The sequence below is a fragment of the Mesocricetus auratus genome, unplaced genomic scaffold, assembly GCF_017639785.1.
Source record: "Mesocricetus auratus isolate SY011 unplaced genomic scaffold, BCM_Maur_2.0 Super-Scaffold_15014, whole genome shotgun sequence".
Lineage (NCBI taxonomy): Eukaryota > Metazoa > Chordata > Mammalia > Rodentia > Cricetidae > Mesocricetus > Mesocricetus auratus.
In genome coordinates, this window is record NW_024429186.1 from 16,759,545 (window position 1) to 16,777,177 (window position 17,633).

The 17,633-nt window shown below is 47.1% G+C and overlaps 1 protein-coding gene across 2 annotated transcripts in view; it reads right to left on the reverse strand.

Annotated features, from left to right (window-relative positions):
• Positions 1 to 3,743: 3,743 nt before the first annotated feature.
• Slc24a4 (solute carrier family 24 member 4) overlaps positions 3,744 to 17,633 on the reverse strand; it is a 135,072-nt gene continuing 121,182 nt past the window's right edge. For both annotated transcript variants that reach the window (XM_005068390.4, XM_005068391.4), the window contains exons 14-17: positions 15,518 to 15,632; positions 11,802 to 11,914; positions 11,303 to 11,368; positions 3,744 to 9,936 (exon numbers count right to left, since the gene is read on the reverse strand). In XM_005068390.4, coding sequence (XP_005068447.1) covers positions 9,784 to 9,936; positions 11,303 to 11,368; positions 11,802 to 11,914; positions 15,518 to 15,632 — 447 coding nt within the window. In that variant the 3' untranslated portion in view covers positions 3,744 to 9,783. The remainder of the gene's footprint in view (positions 9,937 to 11,302; positions 11,369 to 11,801; positions 11,915 to 15,517; positions 15,633 to 17,633) is intronic.

Here is a 17,633-nt window from a genome sequence, read left to right on the forward strand (position 1 = left end):
CAAAAAATGGTATGTACCCACTCATATATGGATTTTAAACATAGAGCAAAGGAATACCAGGCTACAATCCACACCGCCAGAGAAGCTAGAAAACAAGGAGGACCCTAAGAGAGACAGACATACATGGTCTCCCAGAGAAGGGGAAAGGGACAAGATCTCCTGAGCTATTGGGAGCATGTGGGGAGGAGAGAGGGAGTTAGAGGAGAGGAGAGGAGGACATGAGGGAGCAGGAAGATCAAGTCAGTGGAAGAACAGAGGAAAGCAAGAAAAGAGATACCATAACAGAGAGAGAGCCATTATAGGTTTAAAGAGAAATCTGGCACTAGGGAAATGTCCAGAGATCTACAAGGTTGACCCCAACTAAAAATCTAAGCAATTGATGACTACCTTATATGCCATCCTAAAGCCTTCATCCAGTAGTTGATGGAAGCAGAAGCAAACACCCACCGCTAAATACTGAGCTGAACTCTGGAATCCAGTTCCATAGAGGGAGGAGTGATGAGCAATGGGGCCCAAAGACCAGGCTGGAGAAACCCACAGAAACAGTTGACCTGAACAAGGGGTTGCTCATGGACCCCAGACTGATAGCTGGGAAACCAGCATAGGACTGATCCAGACACCCTGAACACGTGGGTCAGTTAGGAGGTCTGGGTAATCTATGGGGCCTCTGGTAGTGTATCAGTATTTATCCCTAGTACACAAATGGACTTTGGGAGCCCACTCCACATAGAGGGAGACTCTCTCAGCCTAGACGCATGGGGGAGGGTCTAGGCTCTGCTCCAAATGACATGACAGACTTTGAAGATCACCTATGGAAGGCCACACCCTCCCTGGGGAGCAAAAAGGGGATGGAATAGGGGGTTGGTGGGGGAGGCAAGGGAGGAGAGGAGGGAGAGGGAACTGGGATTGACATGTAAAGGAAGCTTGTTTCTAATTTAAATTTAAAAATGAAAAAAGAATACAAGTAAAAAACAAACAAAAAACCCAGAGCAGCTCAACAACTGGTTGGTTTTGACTCAAAGTTGTTCATGAGGTTGCAGCCAAGATGAAGCCTGTTGGCCATTTTGAACTCCGAGGAAGATGAAGTAGCCTAGAAGGGTGAAGGGTCACTGGCACGGTGGAGTGTGTTGAACTTTCTCATCTACCTGAACAAGAAGCAAACTCCCACCCTGCTTCAGTCACGGTTTCTTAGAGTAAGCTCTTTGTTTGTTTGTTTACATAGGGTCTCCTTTTATCCCCTATGCCCACCTGGAACTGATAGTCTCCCTGTCTCAGCCTCCCTATAACCCCTGAGATTTTAGGTAGATGTCACCACATAACCCCTGGAGTAGGATTTCAAATGGAGGAAATAATGGAAGGGCATCCTTGGGGGGTGGGCTAGTGTATGGAAAGACCGAGAGAAACAAGACCCTGTCTCCATCTTTAGCTAGTGATGACAGAAAAATGAATTACAGCCCGCAATAGCCTTACTGCTGTGGTGGAAACTTGTGGGATTTTAGACTCTCTCACAGGACTTTTCCCCCAGAATCTAGGGCAGGGAGCCTTGTGTTCTTAGCAGAGCTGGCTGCTCCCTAGCTGCTTGGGGAAGGTAGTGATTGTTTCTTTTTCACTCTTTGGAGCTGATTAGTGTCCATCTCTCTTCTCCCTAGGGGGAATCATTGGGTGTCTTCAGGCCCCCTTCCACATGAACAAGGAAGCTCCTGTTAAACTGTGACTAACAACAGGCTGGGCGGGATGGAGGTTCACCTAATCTAACCTGGTGGTCATCAGGCCATGTTATCTCTGTTGAGGCCCCTGGGTCCTCGAGTAAACATATCCTCAAATGGGGGGACTCACTATCCTGCCGTGCTGCTAAGAGTGTGTAGTTGCTAAGAGACAGCAGCTTTCTCTGTGTCAGATGACAGGGCCTTGGGTCAATTCCTTAACCCCCTAGGGCCAATCTAATCTCCTCTTCTGCTTGCAGGAGTCTGCAGGAGGTGGTTAACTGCCTGCCAAGGTGCAGGGTCATGGCAAATGGTGCTTTCTTTTCATTTTGGGTATATTTTTATTATGCAAATGAGCGCTTTTGTTTGCATGTATGTCTGAATGCCACACATATACCCGTTGCCCTCAGAGGTTAGAAAGGGGCATCAGAGCCCTTGAGCTGGAGTTACGAGTGACTGTTAACTTCCATGTGGGTGCTGGGAACCAAACCCAGGTCCTCTACAAGAGAAGCAAGCATTCATAATTGCAGTCTTTTCAGCCCATGCTTGCCTAGTTAGCGCATGACTAACAGGTTTCATTATGGCGTTTTATACATGTGTTGTTTTGGTTGATGCTTCCCTACTCCCCCACTTTAACAAGTGCTCCGTTACCCTCACCCACCTCCTCAGCTCCCTCTTCCCCTGTCAGGGGCCCCTTTCTAGTTTCCTGCCCCCCTCCCAGTCATCCCACATAAATACTATGTTTACATAACTGTGGCAGGTCACACTTTTAATACAGCCCTTGAGAAGCAGAGACAAGAAGATCTATTTGAGTTCAAGGTCAGCCTAGTCTACACAGGGAGTTCCAGGATAGCCAGAATCCCAGAGACCCTGTCTCAAAAACAAATACCAAATAAGTAAAAATTAGAAGCTAAAACATATTGGAGAGAACATATAGTGTTTATCTTCTTGACTCTTGGTCACTTAATTTAATATTTTATAGTTCCATCCACTTTCTTGCAAATTTTATAAACTTTTGTTGCGTGTGGCTGAGATTCCACTTTATATATGCCACATTTTCTTTATTGGTCCGTTCTTTGGTGGGCATCTAGGCTGATTCCATTTCCCTGCTGCAATGAATAGTGAAACAGCAAGCACTTTTGAGTGTCTCTGTGGGGCCAGGGTGACGGATGGTTCAGTGTGTCAAAGTCCTGGCTGCCAAGATTGGTTACTTGAGTTCAATCTTTGGGATCCACATGGTGGAAGCAAAGAACCGACTCTTGTCTTCTCACCTCTACATGGGCTTTGTGGGATGTACATGTGTCCCCTCGCTCAGTAAATAAATATAATAAAAATGATTTTAAAAAGGGTCTCTGTGGTATGCTGGCTCAGTCATACAGCGGTGCTGTTTTCGGTGAGAGATACTGCCTAAAAACATGAGGTGGGGAGCAATAGAAGACAACACCTGGAGTCAACCTCAGGTCTCCAAATGCACACATGCACCCCAGATGTGTCCACAACACGTGCAACATGCACGCGTGCACGAGGGAGAGTGAATTTAAAGACAGTCACAATTAAGCTGAAGCCCTTTAAAGTGTGTGGTGGGACACAGAGAGGTGACAGAGCTCCCACTCGGGAAGGGTCTGGACGCCATCCCAGCTAGTCTAGGTGCACCACAAGCTCGACTTTTTTTTTTTATCCATTTCCAACCACTGTAATTAAAATCTCCAACTTCTCATCTGTTTTTTTTGAAGTTTATTTTTCTCAATATGCAAATAGAATGGTTTCCAATGGCTGTTATTCTGGTGTAATTCTTTCCAACCCTCCCTAAAACAAACAAAATCCCACATCTGTATCTATGAAATGGTGGATGGAAGGTCTATCAGGACAGATAACCTGTGCTTGTTTATTGTATGACCGTGTACAGGGTTTTCATATATTGTATCATAATACTGACTGCTAGGTTTCTCATAAAGGTTTAGTTTCATATTTTACTTGTTTGTTTTCTTCACAATAAAAGTAAACTCATGCCAGTGTTTAGGAACCAATAACAGTAATTCATTCAAATTTAATGACAGTTTTATTAAACTAAGAATCTCATATCACAGAGCATTCACAGTGCAGGAGGTCACAGTTATTGAAAAAATAAATAGCGGCATAAATATATTTATTATTTACAGCTTTCCAACCCTTGCTCCTGCTCTGCCTGTTAGGGAAAGAACAAAGACGATGATGAGCAGCCCAGCACGCTACAGATGCCTTGTGGGTACTCGGCGGCGGCATGTGGATGGCCTCAGAAGTTCTTGGTTTGGAGTGTTTCTAAGGAGGCTCTTTCAAGATTCAAGAATCCTCTGTTTTCATCTGCCTGTGACCTGGTATGCCAAGGCTGTGTTGAGAAAAGGTCCAAATCCCCTCCCCAGGGGTGGGGACTGTGTCCAGCCTGGTACTTGGCATCTTGGATGTTCCTGGCCTCCTCACGCCCAGCTTGCCTTGGCAGTCCTACCTCTGCCCCTGGATCTGGTGTGCCTGGCTGGCAGGCTTCTGTTGCCTCTGTGTAATCAAAGCTGTCTTTGTATCAAACATCAGGAAGGACTTTGGAGATGTGGGGGAGGGCAGTGCCAGGAGTGAGTGCTCTGAATGGGACATCCAGCCTCACAGACTGGCAGCCAATCCTCTACAGACTGGAGATCCCCCAAAGTCAGCCACAGTGGATCTGCCACAGCTTTGTCTACCTGGTCCCCAAATGAACTTGGTGCAGGTCAGATGGAAGAAGCCAGAGCATAGTCACAGGGTCCACGGCTCAGAGGGGTAGAGGCTCAAAGTGAGGCAGGACAACCAGCAGCTAGAACATCTCCCCCCCCCCCCAACCGAGCACTTCACTTAGTGAACAGAGCGTCACTGTCTCGGTCCCAGGCATGTTCAGAAGTAGGAGAAGTCCTCCTATTGGAAGAGGACTATGTGTTTCCCCAGAGTGGACCCCAAAACTTCCCTGTTGGGAATTCTAGAGTGATGAAAGGCAAATGCTGTCTTGGACCCTTCCTTAGTAGGCAAAAGCTGATCATACCAAACCAAAAGTGACATGGCCTCTTCTTTTAATAGCTAAAATAATAACAGATTAACTTGTTTTCTAAGGATGGAATAGGGAAGGCCCAGGCTCTCTCCAGGATTAAGAATTTTCTTGAACTCATGGATGGAAAAGTCCTGACCAGCATTGTGCCTAAGCAGCCACTGCTTGGATTATGGCAGTACCATGGGAAGAGATATGGGTCATGCTGGCATCTATCCTGGATTTTAACAAGGAGTAGGCAAGCCTTGGCCCTGTCAATGTAACGGATAGACAAGACACACAGCCACAGCCTTGACCTTCACAGAAGTAGACTGTGTTCTCAACACTAGACGCTTCCCAGAGTCCCAGGTCTACACCAGGGCACATTAGAGGAGATTCTATTTCAGCCCTGCTGCAGGGAGTGGAGGAAGCTATACCACTTGGACAACTGGACAGGAAACAGTGGGGTTGAAGACACCTCAACAGGGAGCCCTGACTCCTAGCAGTGCATGTGTGGGTATGGGGGTGTGTGGTGGTATTTGAGGATTCAGCAGAGGTACATGGAAACTGGAAAGCAAAGATGGTTGAAAAGCTAAAATGCTTAACCCCCACCCCCACCTGCCACCACTGCCCTGGGATAACCAAAGCTCCCAGACCACTCATCTGGCTTCCTTAAAATGACAGCCCCTCGTGGGTGGCAGAGGTAGAGAGAGTACCCCTTTTTCCAACTGCATGAAGGCATGCATTTGCTTGTATTGGGTGGCACTGTGATGAAGGGACTTTGTCCCCAGTTAGGCATGAAGCGAGTCACAAGGCTAGTACCCAGGTTGACGCTGCTCTTATAAAAAAAATATCAGGAGTGTCCAACACACAGTCCTGGGCCATACCAAATTGTAAACTTACTGGAAACATTAGATTTTTGGGGGATATATATCATGTACACCCATACATGACTACATGGTTCATGTATGTGAACTTTGTAGATGATACTGTGGCTTCAGAGAAACCACACGTAGGACCACTCTGCTGGTGCCCTGGGAATGTGCCGTTTAGACACCAGTGCTCTGTATCAAGGTGTAAGCCTCATGCCCGCAGGGCTAGAAGAGGGCTTGCTATGTTTCAGAGTCTGCTGTCTCTGCCCTGTGGGTGGAGCCCATGAAAGTCTCTCTCCTGTGCCCACATAACTGACAGTGCAAAGAATTGCCTACAAAATAGGAATGGCAGGGCTGGAGAGACGGCTCAGCCATTAAAGGCTAGGCTCACGACCAAATATATAAAACAGGAAGGGCCCCTTCTCTAGATGGGTGGTTCTCAACCTTCCTAATACAGTTCCTCATGCTGTGGTGACCCAAACCATAACATTGTTTTTGCTGCTACTTCACAACAGTACTTTTGCATTGTGTAATGCAATGTAGTATCTGTATTTTCTGATGGCTTTAGGCCAACCCCTGTGAAAGGTTGTTTGACCCCCCTCCCTCCACAAAGGGGTTAAGACCCACAGGTTGAGAACCACTGCTCTAGACTTTGAGGAAACCTATCTAGTTGGGGTATGACCCTTGAGGAGCTCGTTGGATGTGATAAGCTGCAGAGACCAGAGAACCAAGGGGGGAGTGTTCATACCTGGAGAAAGTGGGGTGCTCTCTGAGTGAGTCTACACTGGGACAGAGGGATCCCGGCTCAGAGTGGCAGGGTCTTAGGTAGTCAGCTGGTAGGAATCAAGATTTCTTGTCACTCAAGAGTTAACCAGAGATCATTTTCAAAAATGTCTAGACATTTCTATGGACACAACATGGTATCTGAGCTATCCCCAGGTATGGATGCCCTCATGTATCCTGGATACATCTGCTCACTGCCTCAGAGGATGACTCCTGCAGAGATTGTGTTGGGAGACATCAGAGCACCTCTGGCATGTATTTAAAATCTGGCTGATGGGTTCAATCTCCTGGTGATTTAAACTCTAACCAGCAAGTTCTTTGTTCCTTAAGTACCTACCAAAAACACAGCTATCTTTTCCATCCATTTACAAGGGTAACTTACAAAAGAGGGAAGGCAGGTGGCAAAGAGAGGCCAAGCCTTCCCTCAGGGGCCCAGGCAGGATTGGGATAGTGTGTAGGTGGACATCAGAGCCTCTGTGGGTTTAAAGGTGTCTGCCATTCGCTGCTGACTTCCGGGGGGAGGGGACAAGCCAAGGTGGACCAGACCTAGTATGGGACAAGAACAGCCCAATATTACACCCAGGGGAGGGTGAGGCCACAGAGAGCAGCTTCCAGTGCTGTGCTGGGCTCTCCTGCTTCCCCAGGAGAAACGAGCCAAGCCTCCCTCAGTCACCATCGTCTCTCTGTCGACAGGCTGCCCCACCCCAGTCCTGCAAAGGATTCTGGGAGGAGAGAGGCCAGAAGAGAGACAAAACATCTTCCATTTTAACACAGCAGTTAGTGTTTGTTTTCCTGCCTCTGAAGGGAACAAAAAGCTACATGTATTTTTTTAATTGTCTAATTTTTTTGACAGAAGTAGTAATTACACCATGCTAATTTAGTTTTAGGGATAAAGCAAAGGAAGTGATTCTGTATAGTAATGGAAGCATGGTTTTAGAAACGTAGGCCTATATTACCAAATGAATTGTGAAACTCATGAGGAAAAAAAATACTTAGATAAAAACAGAGAACTTTTTACTTTCAGCCTATAGCTTCCTAGACATGAGAGATGCCCAGGGCCTTTAAGGAACATTGGCACATTAAAGACCAAAGAAAACTAGCATGAGGGATGCCCTACATACCAAAAGCATAATTTTCCATCTCTAACTGCAGTTGTAAGATGTTTTATAGCTTCCATCAGATTTTGAAGTATGGGGCATGCAGCTGGGATGTTCTCTGGAAGCTATACGAGGCCCAGAGGATCAAAACATCACTGTGGACCCTCAGAGGCTGTATCTTGCACCTTGACAATCTAAAACATAGCATTTGGGCTTTTTTTTTTTTCAGGGGAAAAAAATCGGGACATTCAGTAAGGGTAGGCATTAGACTATGATTTTGGAAACTTCTGGGTAAATTAAATATTCCATGGGGTTTTGACCCAAGAAATAGGATCCACACACCTCCACTAAGAGTGAAGTCACACTTGTGCCACTGTGCCAGGCTGGCCAATCAGGTGTACTAGCTAACTTGGGAGGGGTGATGGGTACCTTTTGTCCCAGCTCTGCTACATCCTGAAGCTAAGCTAGATCCATTTGATGTCAATTGCTGTTGAACTGAGCATCATTCATACATGACAGAGCAGCTAGGAGGCTCACAGGAAGACAGAAGCATTCAGAGCTAGTATGTGTCTGTGAAACTGATGTGTGTGCATGTGTACGTGTGTGCGTGTGTGCATGCATGCACAGACACCAACTCTGAAGCCTCTTGCAGCTGAGCTTGTACCTAGGCACCTTCAGGCTCCTTCCCTTGGGCTTAGCTATTCTTTTTAAGGGAAATCCCGCCGTCTTGCTCTGAAGGTCACTGAGCTTATCCGGAGCTACTAACACTGACGTGAACCCGGCATTGAAGGCTGGTAATGGGAGTGAGGTCTCATCATAGTTCTGCTTAGGAAACACAAGCTTGAATACTTTGTCCCTTGAAATTCAGAGAACATCACTATAGATTCCATCATGGGCCCAGAAGGACTCAGCTGCTGGATTTATAGAAACCACCAAGGTTAATATCACTAAAAATTCTCTCATTACCCTGGGTCATCCCCATGCCTTCTACTGTGCAAAATATCTCAGTATTCAAAGTGCATCAGGTCTGATAGACTTTTGCAATAGAAACATTAAAAAAATAAAAACCTCACTATATAAAATTAATTTGTGCTTTCTCATTAGAACCCAGGAATGGTTTATAGTCAGGAAACTGTTACAGAGATCTCAGAGCTATGAAGCAATCAGACATTGTTTCATATTTGCCTGTGCTTGGGTCCATCTCCCATCCCTGGCCTTGTACGTGGAGCAAACTCTGAAGTTGAAAAAAAACTTAGCTCTAAAAATTCTAAGGTACGTTTTTCAGACTTGGCTTCAGCTAACCAGGAGAGTGATTTGTAGGCACTCTCTTCTCTCCATAACTATCACTTCTGCAATTGGTTGGTCTCTCGGTGGGGTGGTTTTGAAAGGAGAGCATTAACAGAGAAGTTACAAACCTGAAGGGGAGGTGCATGGCATCCTAAGGTCTGAAATGTGTAGCTCGACTACGTTCCCCACTGTGTCTCTGAGTTAGCACCTGTTTCTGTGTGGTCGTCCACCTTTTTCTATTCCAAACCAAACTGTCCCGGAGCCAGCACAAGATGAGACACAAAGGATTCATTTTTTTTCTCCAAGGGTAACCTTTTTGGCCCCTGTCAATGATCCTTTTGTGCGGAATGATATTCTTCAAGTATGATGATCTATATGTGACGCTTTATTTTTAATATTTCATTGCTCATTTTCTGAATGTGTCGATAAAAAGGATAACAGTGTTCGCTTGCTTTTCTCTCTTCTACTGGGAAATAATGCTTCCACTCTTCCTATTTTTTCTATAACTGCAGTGGTCTCAATCCCCTGCAGGTGAATGCCTTGTCTCTTTCAAGTTTCCAGCGTTCCCAGCAGACTTGGATACGCATGGTGACACGATCTGCCTTCTCAGGCCCAGAGGTGACAATTGCCAATCACCATCCTATTTTGCATTCATCTAGGACACCTCATGTCCATTGACTGACTCATTTCTGAGGCTGCCCATGGAAAAGAAAGACAAACGGCACACACAAGTCCTGTTGACTAAAGTGTGCAAGAGAGAAGAGACATGATGCGTCCCTGCAGATGGCAGGCAAGAGTCTGTGGAGCTGCTCAAAAAATGCCTGGACCCTGCCTTGCAGGGACACATGCCCAGCAGCCTGGACCATGGCCACACAGAGACCATGCTGGCCCCTCCTTCCGGCTCATGAAAGAATGGACAGCGGCTGCCAAGGCAGGAGAGACCTGTGTGGAGAAGGAGAGAGAGAGGACGCCAGCATCATGGTGGCCACAGCAGTTTCCCAGGCAACAGCTCAGCTTTAGTCGTCTTCTCGGCACATGGGCAAGTTGACGAAGGTAAAGACATTAAACTCTATCATTATGGAGAAGCACAGGAAGACAGCATAGAGGACCAGCACGTAGATGCCCAGCTTCCGGTCCAGGCGCCATTTGTTGAGGTGGATGCCAAGGACCTGGAAGGAGACAGGTGGAGAGCTGGGCTTGGTGGGGCTTAGCAACCCAAAGGCCCTTTTAACCAAACATGAGTGTGGACTCCAGGACTTTTTAGAAGATGTAGTCAAGGTTCTGGTCTAGTTGACACTAGACTCTGAGACCTGTCCCATGACATGGTTGAATCCACAGCAGCCGTTCTCACACACTGGCCCTCCCTGAGGAGACAGGCCACTTCCTCAAGGTACAGCATGTCCTCATCATTGCCCTTCTCTAAGGAAACCAGATCTTCCCCTTTGCCTCAGAACTTGGCATCATAATTGTTTCTCCAAAGCATATTTTCCAGGCTCACTCGAGCCATTCTGGGTGAACTTCTGCTTCCCCCACTTACTGTACATATGTTGGGGGAACAGGATCCCCCCCTTACTCTTATCCCTGAATCAAAGCTTTTCTGGGTTGGACCACAGCTCTCCTTCTCGACACAGAGCACAGGACTCTGTAAAGACAGAGAAACCTGGCTTCAAACCACATTTTTTGCCACTTGCTAATTCCATGACCTTGTGCAAATTGCTTAACTCCTGAGCCTCGATTTCTCCCACAAAACGGGAATAATAGTATCTTCCTCATTGGGGTGGGAGGAACTGAATAAACCGCCGATATAAAGTTCATGGCATAGGTCTGGGCATGAGAACCGGGAAGACCTCTCTATTGTTACATGCTGTGCTGAGGACTGTCATGTTCCCTGTTTGTCAGCTCAGCAGCCAAGATGAGTTTCTCTTTCACTGGACCAGTCAGAAAGAAGTGAAACACAATCACACAGCAGGACAACCCTAGTGACATCTTTGTGTGTCTGTGTGTGCACATGTATTGGTGCATGTGGGTGCATGTAGAGGCCAGAGGACAATCTTGGCTGTCATTCCTCAAATGTTATTCACCTTCTTTTTGAAATAGACTCTCTCACTGAACATTCTAATTTGGCTAGGTTAGGTGGCCAGAGAGCCCCTGAGGACATGCCTGTCTCCACTTTCCTGGGACTTGAATTACAAGTATGCATCACTATGAACCTTCATTTTAATAACATGGGTTCTGGGACTCAAACTCAGGTCCTTGGCCTTAACTGACCAAGCTCATCTCCCAGGTCCCCTGGTGACATCTTTTTTGCCCAGGATGAAGTACCATGGTGGCTGCAGTTGCTCTTGGCAAAAGAAGGGAGGGAGGGAACAAGGAAAGGAAGGAAGGAAGGGTAGGTTTTGGGTATCTTTGAATATATACATCTCCTTGGCTTTGTCCATCACTGCAGAGGGCAAGTAACAGGAGATGTGCACAGCCTGGCTGAACGGATGAAACGAATTATGCATGATGCTCCCAGCCTGAAATGGTAAAACTCACAGTGAGAGCGACGGAGCCCAGCAGCAGCACCACGGAATAGACCAGACCCCGGCTGTTGATCTTCACCTGCAAAGTGAAACACACAGGACACAAAGCTTGAGTTGCTTGGTCAGTCTAGTCCAAAGGCTCAGCACTCTTCAAATATTCATTCTCTCATTTGAGAAACACAGGGATCCCTCTGGTGAGCATGTAGGAATGGTCAGGACCCAACATGGGGGAGCCATCGGTTCATGTCTGTACTTGGTTCATGAGGAAGTGGCCTAGGATGGGGTAGGTGCTGGTGGGCTTAGGCAAGAGGAGAGGAAGAGACACTGATGAGTATGTAGCAAGCACGGGCTCCCTCCTGCAGACAAGACTAGACTGTTCTAGAAGTCATCAAAGAAAGTAAGTGCTAAGGACAAAGGATAGCACATCTCCCCAGAACTCCAAGAACTGGGTGGGCAACATTCTTCCCTCTGAAACATACCTGTGCCCTTCTTTAGGAAGTGCTAGGACTTACTGTGGATCCATAATTAATGACCATGGTCTGCAGGCCCCACGGGATGCCAAGCCCCACCAGGATGTCAAACACGTTGCTTCCGATGGTGTTTGAGACTGCCATGTCTCCAAGTCCTGGGGGATAAGCAACACATTCCTTCTATCAGGAGATGGTCTCAGAGGACCCCTACTTCCTCTCTGGACTCCTCCATCAGTGCTGTTCAAAGGAAGGAGATCCTTCATGGACTCCATGATGGGGGATGTCCTTCTGTATGCTGTGACTATATGTTTCTCCTATTGGTTGATGAATAAAGCTGTTTTAGCCAATGGACAGGCAGGAAGTATAGGTGGGGCTGACATACTAGGAGAATGCTGAGAGGAGGAACTCAGAGAGTGAGTTGCCAGCCAGAGAGATGCCATGTAGCTGACAAGGAACAAAGAGGCCAGGGCATCACCTGTAAGCCAAGACTACATGGTGACACAAAGGTTCCTCCATTATTCTCCCGTCAGGTTGGTTAGCTGTCATTCTCAAGGCCCTACCACAGGCTCTGCCTCATTTAGTTCCCTCATCTATGCTGAGTTTGGGTGGGACTATCACTCTCACATGTGACCAGGTGACCAAGGGCTAATACTTTGCTAGAGATCCAGTCTCGGGATACTGGTCTAGCATACTTCAACCAAGCCATGATGCATATTTGAGCCTAGACAGTGGCATCCATGACCTTATCTGGGAACACATTCCAGTGGTTTCTGAAAAGTGACCTTTCTCTTTAAAAATCAGAGGCCATTGTTCCCCTTCCTGCTCCATTGTCCAAGATCCTGTTTGTCACACAGCCGAGGTACTTCCTCCCTTGAGGTGGGGATCACTAATTAGAACAAGTTTTAAGAAAAGACTCATGTTGGCTAAACCTTGACATTGTAAGCTGGAACTCACAAATGTGAGTGCAGAAGGAACCAGCCTGAAACACGAATGTCTAATAACGTAACATCACTTTGGTAGCTGTGTCTTTCATGAGCAAGTCCATCCAGCATCCAGACCTGCCTCCTCATTAGCCTTCAGTGTGCCAGGCCACTCCTTGTCCCTCTTTCTCACTGCTGTCCTCTGGTGACCCCCAGCACATGCCTCTTCCTCCTTGGTATGAAAAAGTTCAGAATCTTGGCAGCTTAGGGCTTTGAGATGTGGATCTCCACAACCCTGGTCTACTAGGCTCTTAGCATGTAGCAACTTGAAGGAATATACAGTGATGATTTGGGACCAGCTACTTTTACCTGGTGAGGACAGGCTAAAGGTGTTGGAATTTAGAGGGTGGATGAGTACATCTCAGGGCACTTCTCTGAGCTGCACAGGTGGCTGGGAGCCTTAGGGCTGTGTGACACACACCTTAATGAGCACACAAGTCACCAGGGACTTTTGTAACATGTAGGGCCTGATTGAGCAGGGTCAGTGCAGGGCCTGAGGGTCTGTATATATTGTGAGCACCCCAGTCAATACCTGCATGGCTATGCTTTGACCTGCAGGGAGCTTGTAAGGAGGCCTGGTGCAGAAGTTCCTGTCAGAGGACCTGTGTGACCTCCCAGTTAACGCAGATGAACGGGCCCTTTGTCACATAGAAGCTGCTAACCCTGACCTTGTCATTGGGTTCTGTAGATCACATCGCTGCTACCTTATGACAGCTTTGCACCCCAAGCCCTGGCCCCCTTCACACTTCTTCCAGTATAGCTAGTGTGAGACAGTGTCCTAGTATAGGACTCTGCTTGTCCCTTGTTCCTAAACAAGACCTTTCATTCATTGACTTGGGACCCCCAAATTGCAATACTTCCTACTGGCCAGTGTTTAAACCAAGCATCCTTTTGTCCTGTTGTCTTTCCCTGGTGCCCACCCAGGGGTGACTTTTGTCACCTGTGTACTATGGACCATACATGAGACCAACTTTTCCCAGGTTCACGTGACTGAGTGCCAGCTAGGCCCCATATTCCTTATCGTTCTTTGCACTCACTATATTTGTGTAAGGAGCTGCCCACTCCCCACTCCAATTCATGTCTACCCAAAGCTTCTGTGGGTGACTGAATAATTTAAGATTTTGTTTTGTTTCTCGAGACAGGGTTTCTCTGTGGCTTTGGAGGCTGTCCTGGAACCAGCTCTTGTAGACCAGGCTGGTCTTAAACTCACAGAGATCTGTCTGCCTCTGCCTCCCGAGTGCAGGGATTAAAGGCATGCACTACCACTGCCTGGCTGAATTTAGGATTTTTACAGATGCCATTAAATAAAGTTATACTGAATTAAACGGACTCTAATCTAGTGACAGCCGGTCCTATAAGAAGAAAGCGAGGCTGCAGAAACACAGGGAGACACATGGCCTGAGACAACAGAAGCAGAGCCTAAAGGGGTACAGATACAGGCTGAATAAGGCAAAGAGCTGCAGTTCACAGGGGAGCCAAGCAGGCTCTTCCTGGGACGTGAAGAGCAGGCAGTCCCACAGGCCCCAGGTTTAGACTTTGAGTAAGGTTCAGTTCAGTTGTGTTGATCCGCCCTAGGAAGCAAACATTCTAACATCAAAGGTCACCCAATTAAGTTCCATTCCCCTCAGCTGCTGCCTCCAATGGCCTCTAATTCTCTCTGTCAGGCACCTGACTACCTGATGCTCTGACACGGTCTTCTCTCCATGCTGTCTTCCCAACCTTTGCATCTCTTGAAGGAATGTGTCTTTACTTCCAGAGTCAACCTTTCTCCCTGGTGCTGCCCTCTTCTCTTGTTTCCCGAGGGTCATCTTGCTGTTTGGCCTTGCCCTCCCATGGACTTTCAAACTCTTGCTTCCCAGGAAGATATGTGCTAGCCCACTCTGGGATGCTGTCTCCTTGGTAGAATGGAACAGAAAATGAAACGCCAGGCTTAGCAGCCCTTTGGTTTTGCCATCAAGGACCGTGAACCACTCTCCATTTTGCTCAACCTGGGTAATTTCATAAACCCAAAAGAAAACCAATATACAAAGCAAAGCGCTTTACATCTTCTAGAATTCAGGAATAGGAAAGAGCCATTGTCTAGGATTTTCATGATGCCTGCCTGAGACAGACATGGTTCTCATTTGTTGGTTGTGGCTTGAATGTACAATGTTTCCAACAAGCTCATGCTCTGAACACTTGTTCCCCGGATGGTGGTCCTATATGGAGACATGTGGAGCCATTGGGAAGTGGAGTCTAACTTGTGGAAGTAGGTTACTACTTCCAGCCCCTGCTTCCGATCCCACCACTCACCCCTGCCTCTTGGTTACTACTGGCTCTAACATCCCCCTCCCCACCAGTGTAGCTGAAATGCAGGAGGAAGTGATGGGTGGATTCCATGATGCAGCTCCCATGAGGTTGTCATCCATGGTAGAGTGGGACTTTGTAGTAATGCAGCTGTCTGGAGGTTACCCATGTCCTATAGGTAGCCCCTCCCTCACCTATGCTTTGTAAGTAATGCCAGTGAACTCTCTGGTATCCCAAGCTAGACCTCGATGGAATCATTTCTTTGCTCTGTCATCAGTGCCTTATATACTATGAAGAGATATTTGTTTATGTCCCCTCAGGAATAGTGACACAACAATAGTAGTCTTCCCACAAGGGAATCTAATATATGACAAATTCTAGGTGCCATGGTCTCCCTCTGAGCAGGACTTGACAGCTGCCACTTGCCATAACTCAGTCAGCCAAGATGGGAAGCTTGCCAGGGGGCACAGGCGGCTAAGACTCTATCCTTACCTTGTCTTGCCACAATTAAGCTGGCCATGCAGTCTGGAACACTTGTGCCCGCTGCCAGGAAGGTGATGCCCATGATGACATCAGGGATCCCAAGCGTGTATCCAATAATAGTCACCTGCAGAAGAGGTCAGAGTCAGAGATCGGGTGAACTCACAATGAAAAAGCCCTGGAAACGCTCCTTACCCGGTGTGCTTTTAAATTAAACGTGGCATTGTTTTAATTAGGAGAAAAATCTTGAATATGGCTTATTTTTAAAGTTGTTTTGGGGGGGAAGGTCCCATGTAGCCTAGGCTGGTCTTGAAAATGCTCTTTAGCTAAGGGTGACTTTGAGTCTTTCTGCTTCCATCTACCTCCTAAAAGCTGGGATTACAGGCATGTAGCAGCACACCTGGTTTATGATGTGCTGGGGACTGAACCCAGGGCTTGATGCATGCCAGGTAAGCACCCTACCAATGGAGCTACAGCTTCTTATGGGAAAAAAAGTGTTTTTTTTTTTTTGAGACAGAATCTTGGCTAGCCTGGACCTGTACAGACTAGGCTGGCCTCAAACTCAGATTCTCCTGTCTCTGACTCCCCAGTGCTGGGATTAAAGGCCTGTGCATTACAACGCATCCCTGGTTAATATTTCAATGGCTTCTTGTTGAATTTCTATTAAGGACTTCTTGTATACCAGGCAGTCTACAAAGGTATCTTACTCCCTGTCTTAGTCAGTGTTCTATTGCTATGAAGAGGCACCATGACCATGACAACTCTTATAAAGAGAAACTTTTCACTGGATGGCTTGGCTCACTTATAGTTCAGAGGTTCAGCTCATTATTATCAACATCATGGTGGCACATTGCAGCATTCAGGCAGACGTGGTGCTGGAGAGGTAGCTGAGAGTTCTATAACTTTCCCAGGCAACAGGAAGTGATACGTCTCACTGAGTGTGGCTGGAGCATATATAGGAACTCAAAGCCCACCTTCACAGTGACACACTTCCTCTAACAAGGCCACACCTCCTGATAGTGCCACTCCCTTTCAAACCACCACACTTTAATAATCTTATCTGTTCTATCATTTGCTGCCACTGGTGAGGAGGACACTACTGTTATGCCAAATGAGAGCCAGAGGGGCTAAGTACCAATGCCCATGGGCACCAGCTGCTCTCAATGGAGCATGGACTCCCAAGCAAATGCTTCCATCTCCTTCCCAGCTACATGTCTGTACGTCAATCTCTGAGTTGTCGTGTCTCTGTACGTCAATCTCTGAGTTGTCGTGTCTTTATTTCTTTAGAAGACACTCCAAGACACAGATCAACTGGATCAAATGTTTCACTGGCCGGTGAGTGCCCTCTGAGATAAAGACACTGGGGAGCTTGCTGGAGCCATTAGCAGCAGAGTTGGGGCAGCCAGATAGAAAGTTTTAGAGGCCTTTGGACCACCCTGGCTTACCCCCTTGGTTGCAGTTTGCCTCTTTCTAGAGATCACCAACAGTGGTGTCCCTCAGAACTGATCATGTCTCAGTTGTGATAGTTTTAATTGTCAACTTGACAGAAGTTAGAGTTATCAGAAAGGAAGAAAAATCTATTGAGAAAAGGTGTCCATAACATCCAGCTGTAGGGCATTTTCTTAATTAGTGATTAATAGGCAAGGGCCCATCCCATCGTGGGTGGAGCCATCCCTGGGCTGGTGGTCCTGGGTTCTGTAACGAACCAGGCTGATCAAGCATGAGGAGCAAGCCAGTAAGTAGCTCTCCTCCATGGCCTCTGCTTCAGCTCCTGCCTCCAGGTTCCTGCCCAGTTTGAGTTCCTATCCTGCCTTCCTTCAATGATGAACCGTGATACGGAAGCATAAGCCAACTAAGCTCTTTCCTTCCCGATTTCCTTTGGTCACGGTTCTTCATTATAACAATAGAAACCCTGAGATAACCTTAGGATTACCTGTGAAGACAGGATCAGTGAGGAGTTGTCTAGATGAGATTGGCTTGTGGGCATGTATGTGGGGGATTGTTTAATTTTGTTAATTGACATGGGAAGAGTCGGCCCACTATGGGCAGCATCATCCCTTGGCTTTGGGTCCTGAACTGAAAAAGACTGGAGAAAGTGAGCTGAGCCCTGAGCACCCAGGCATTCTCT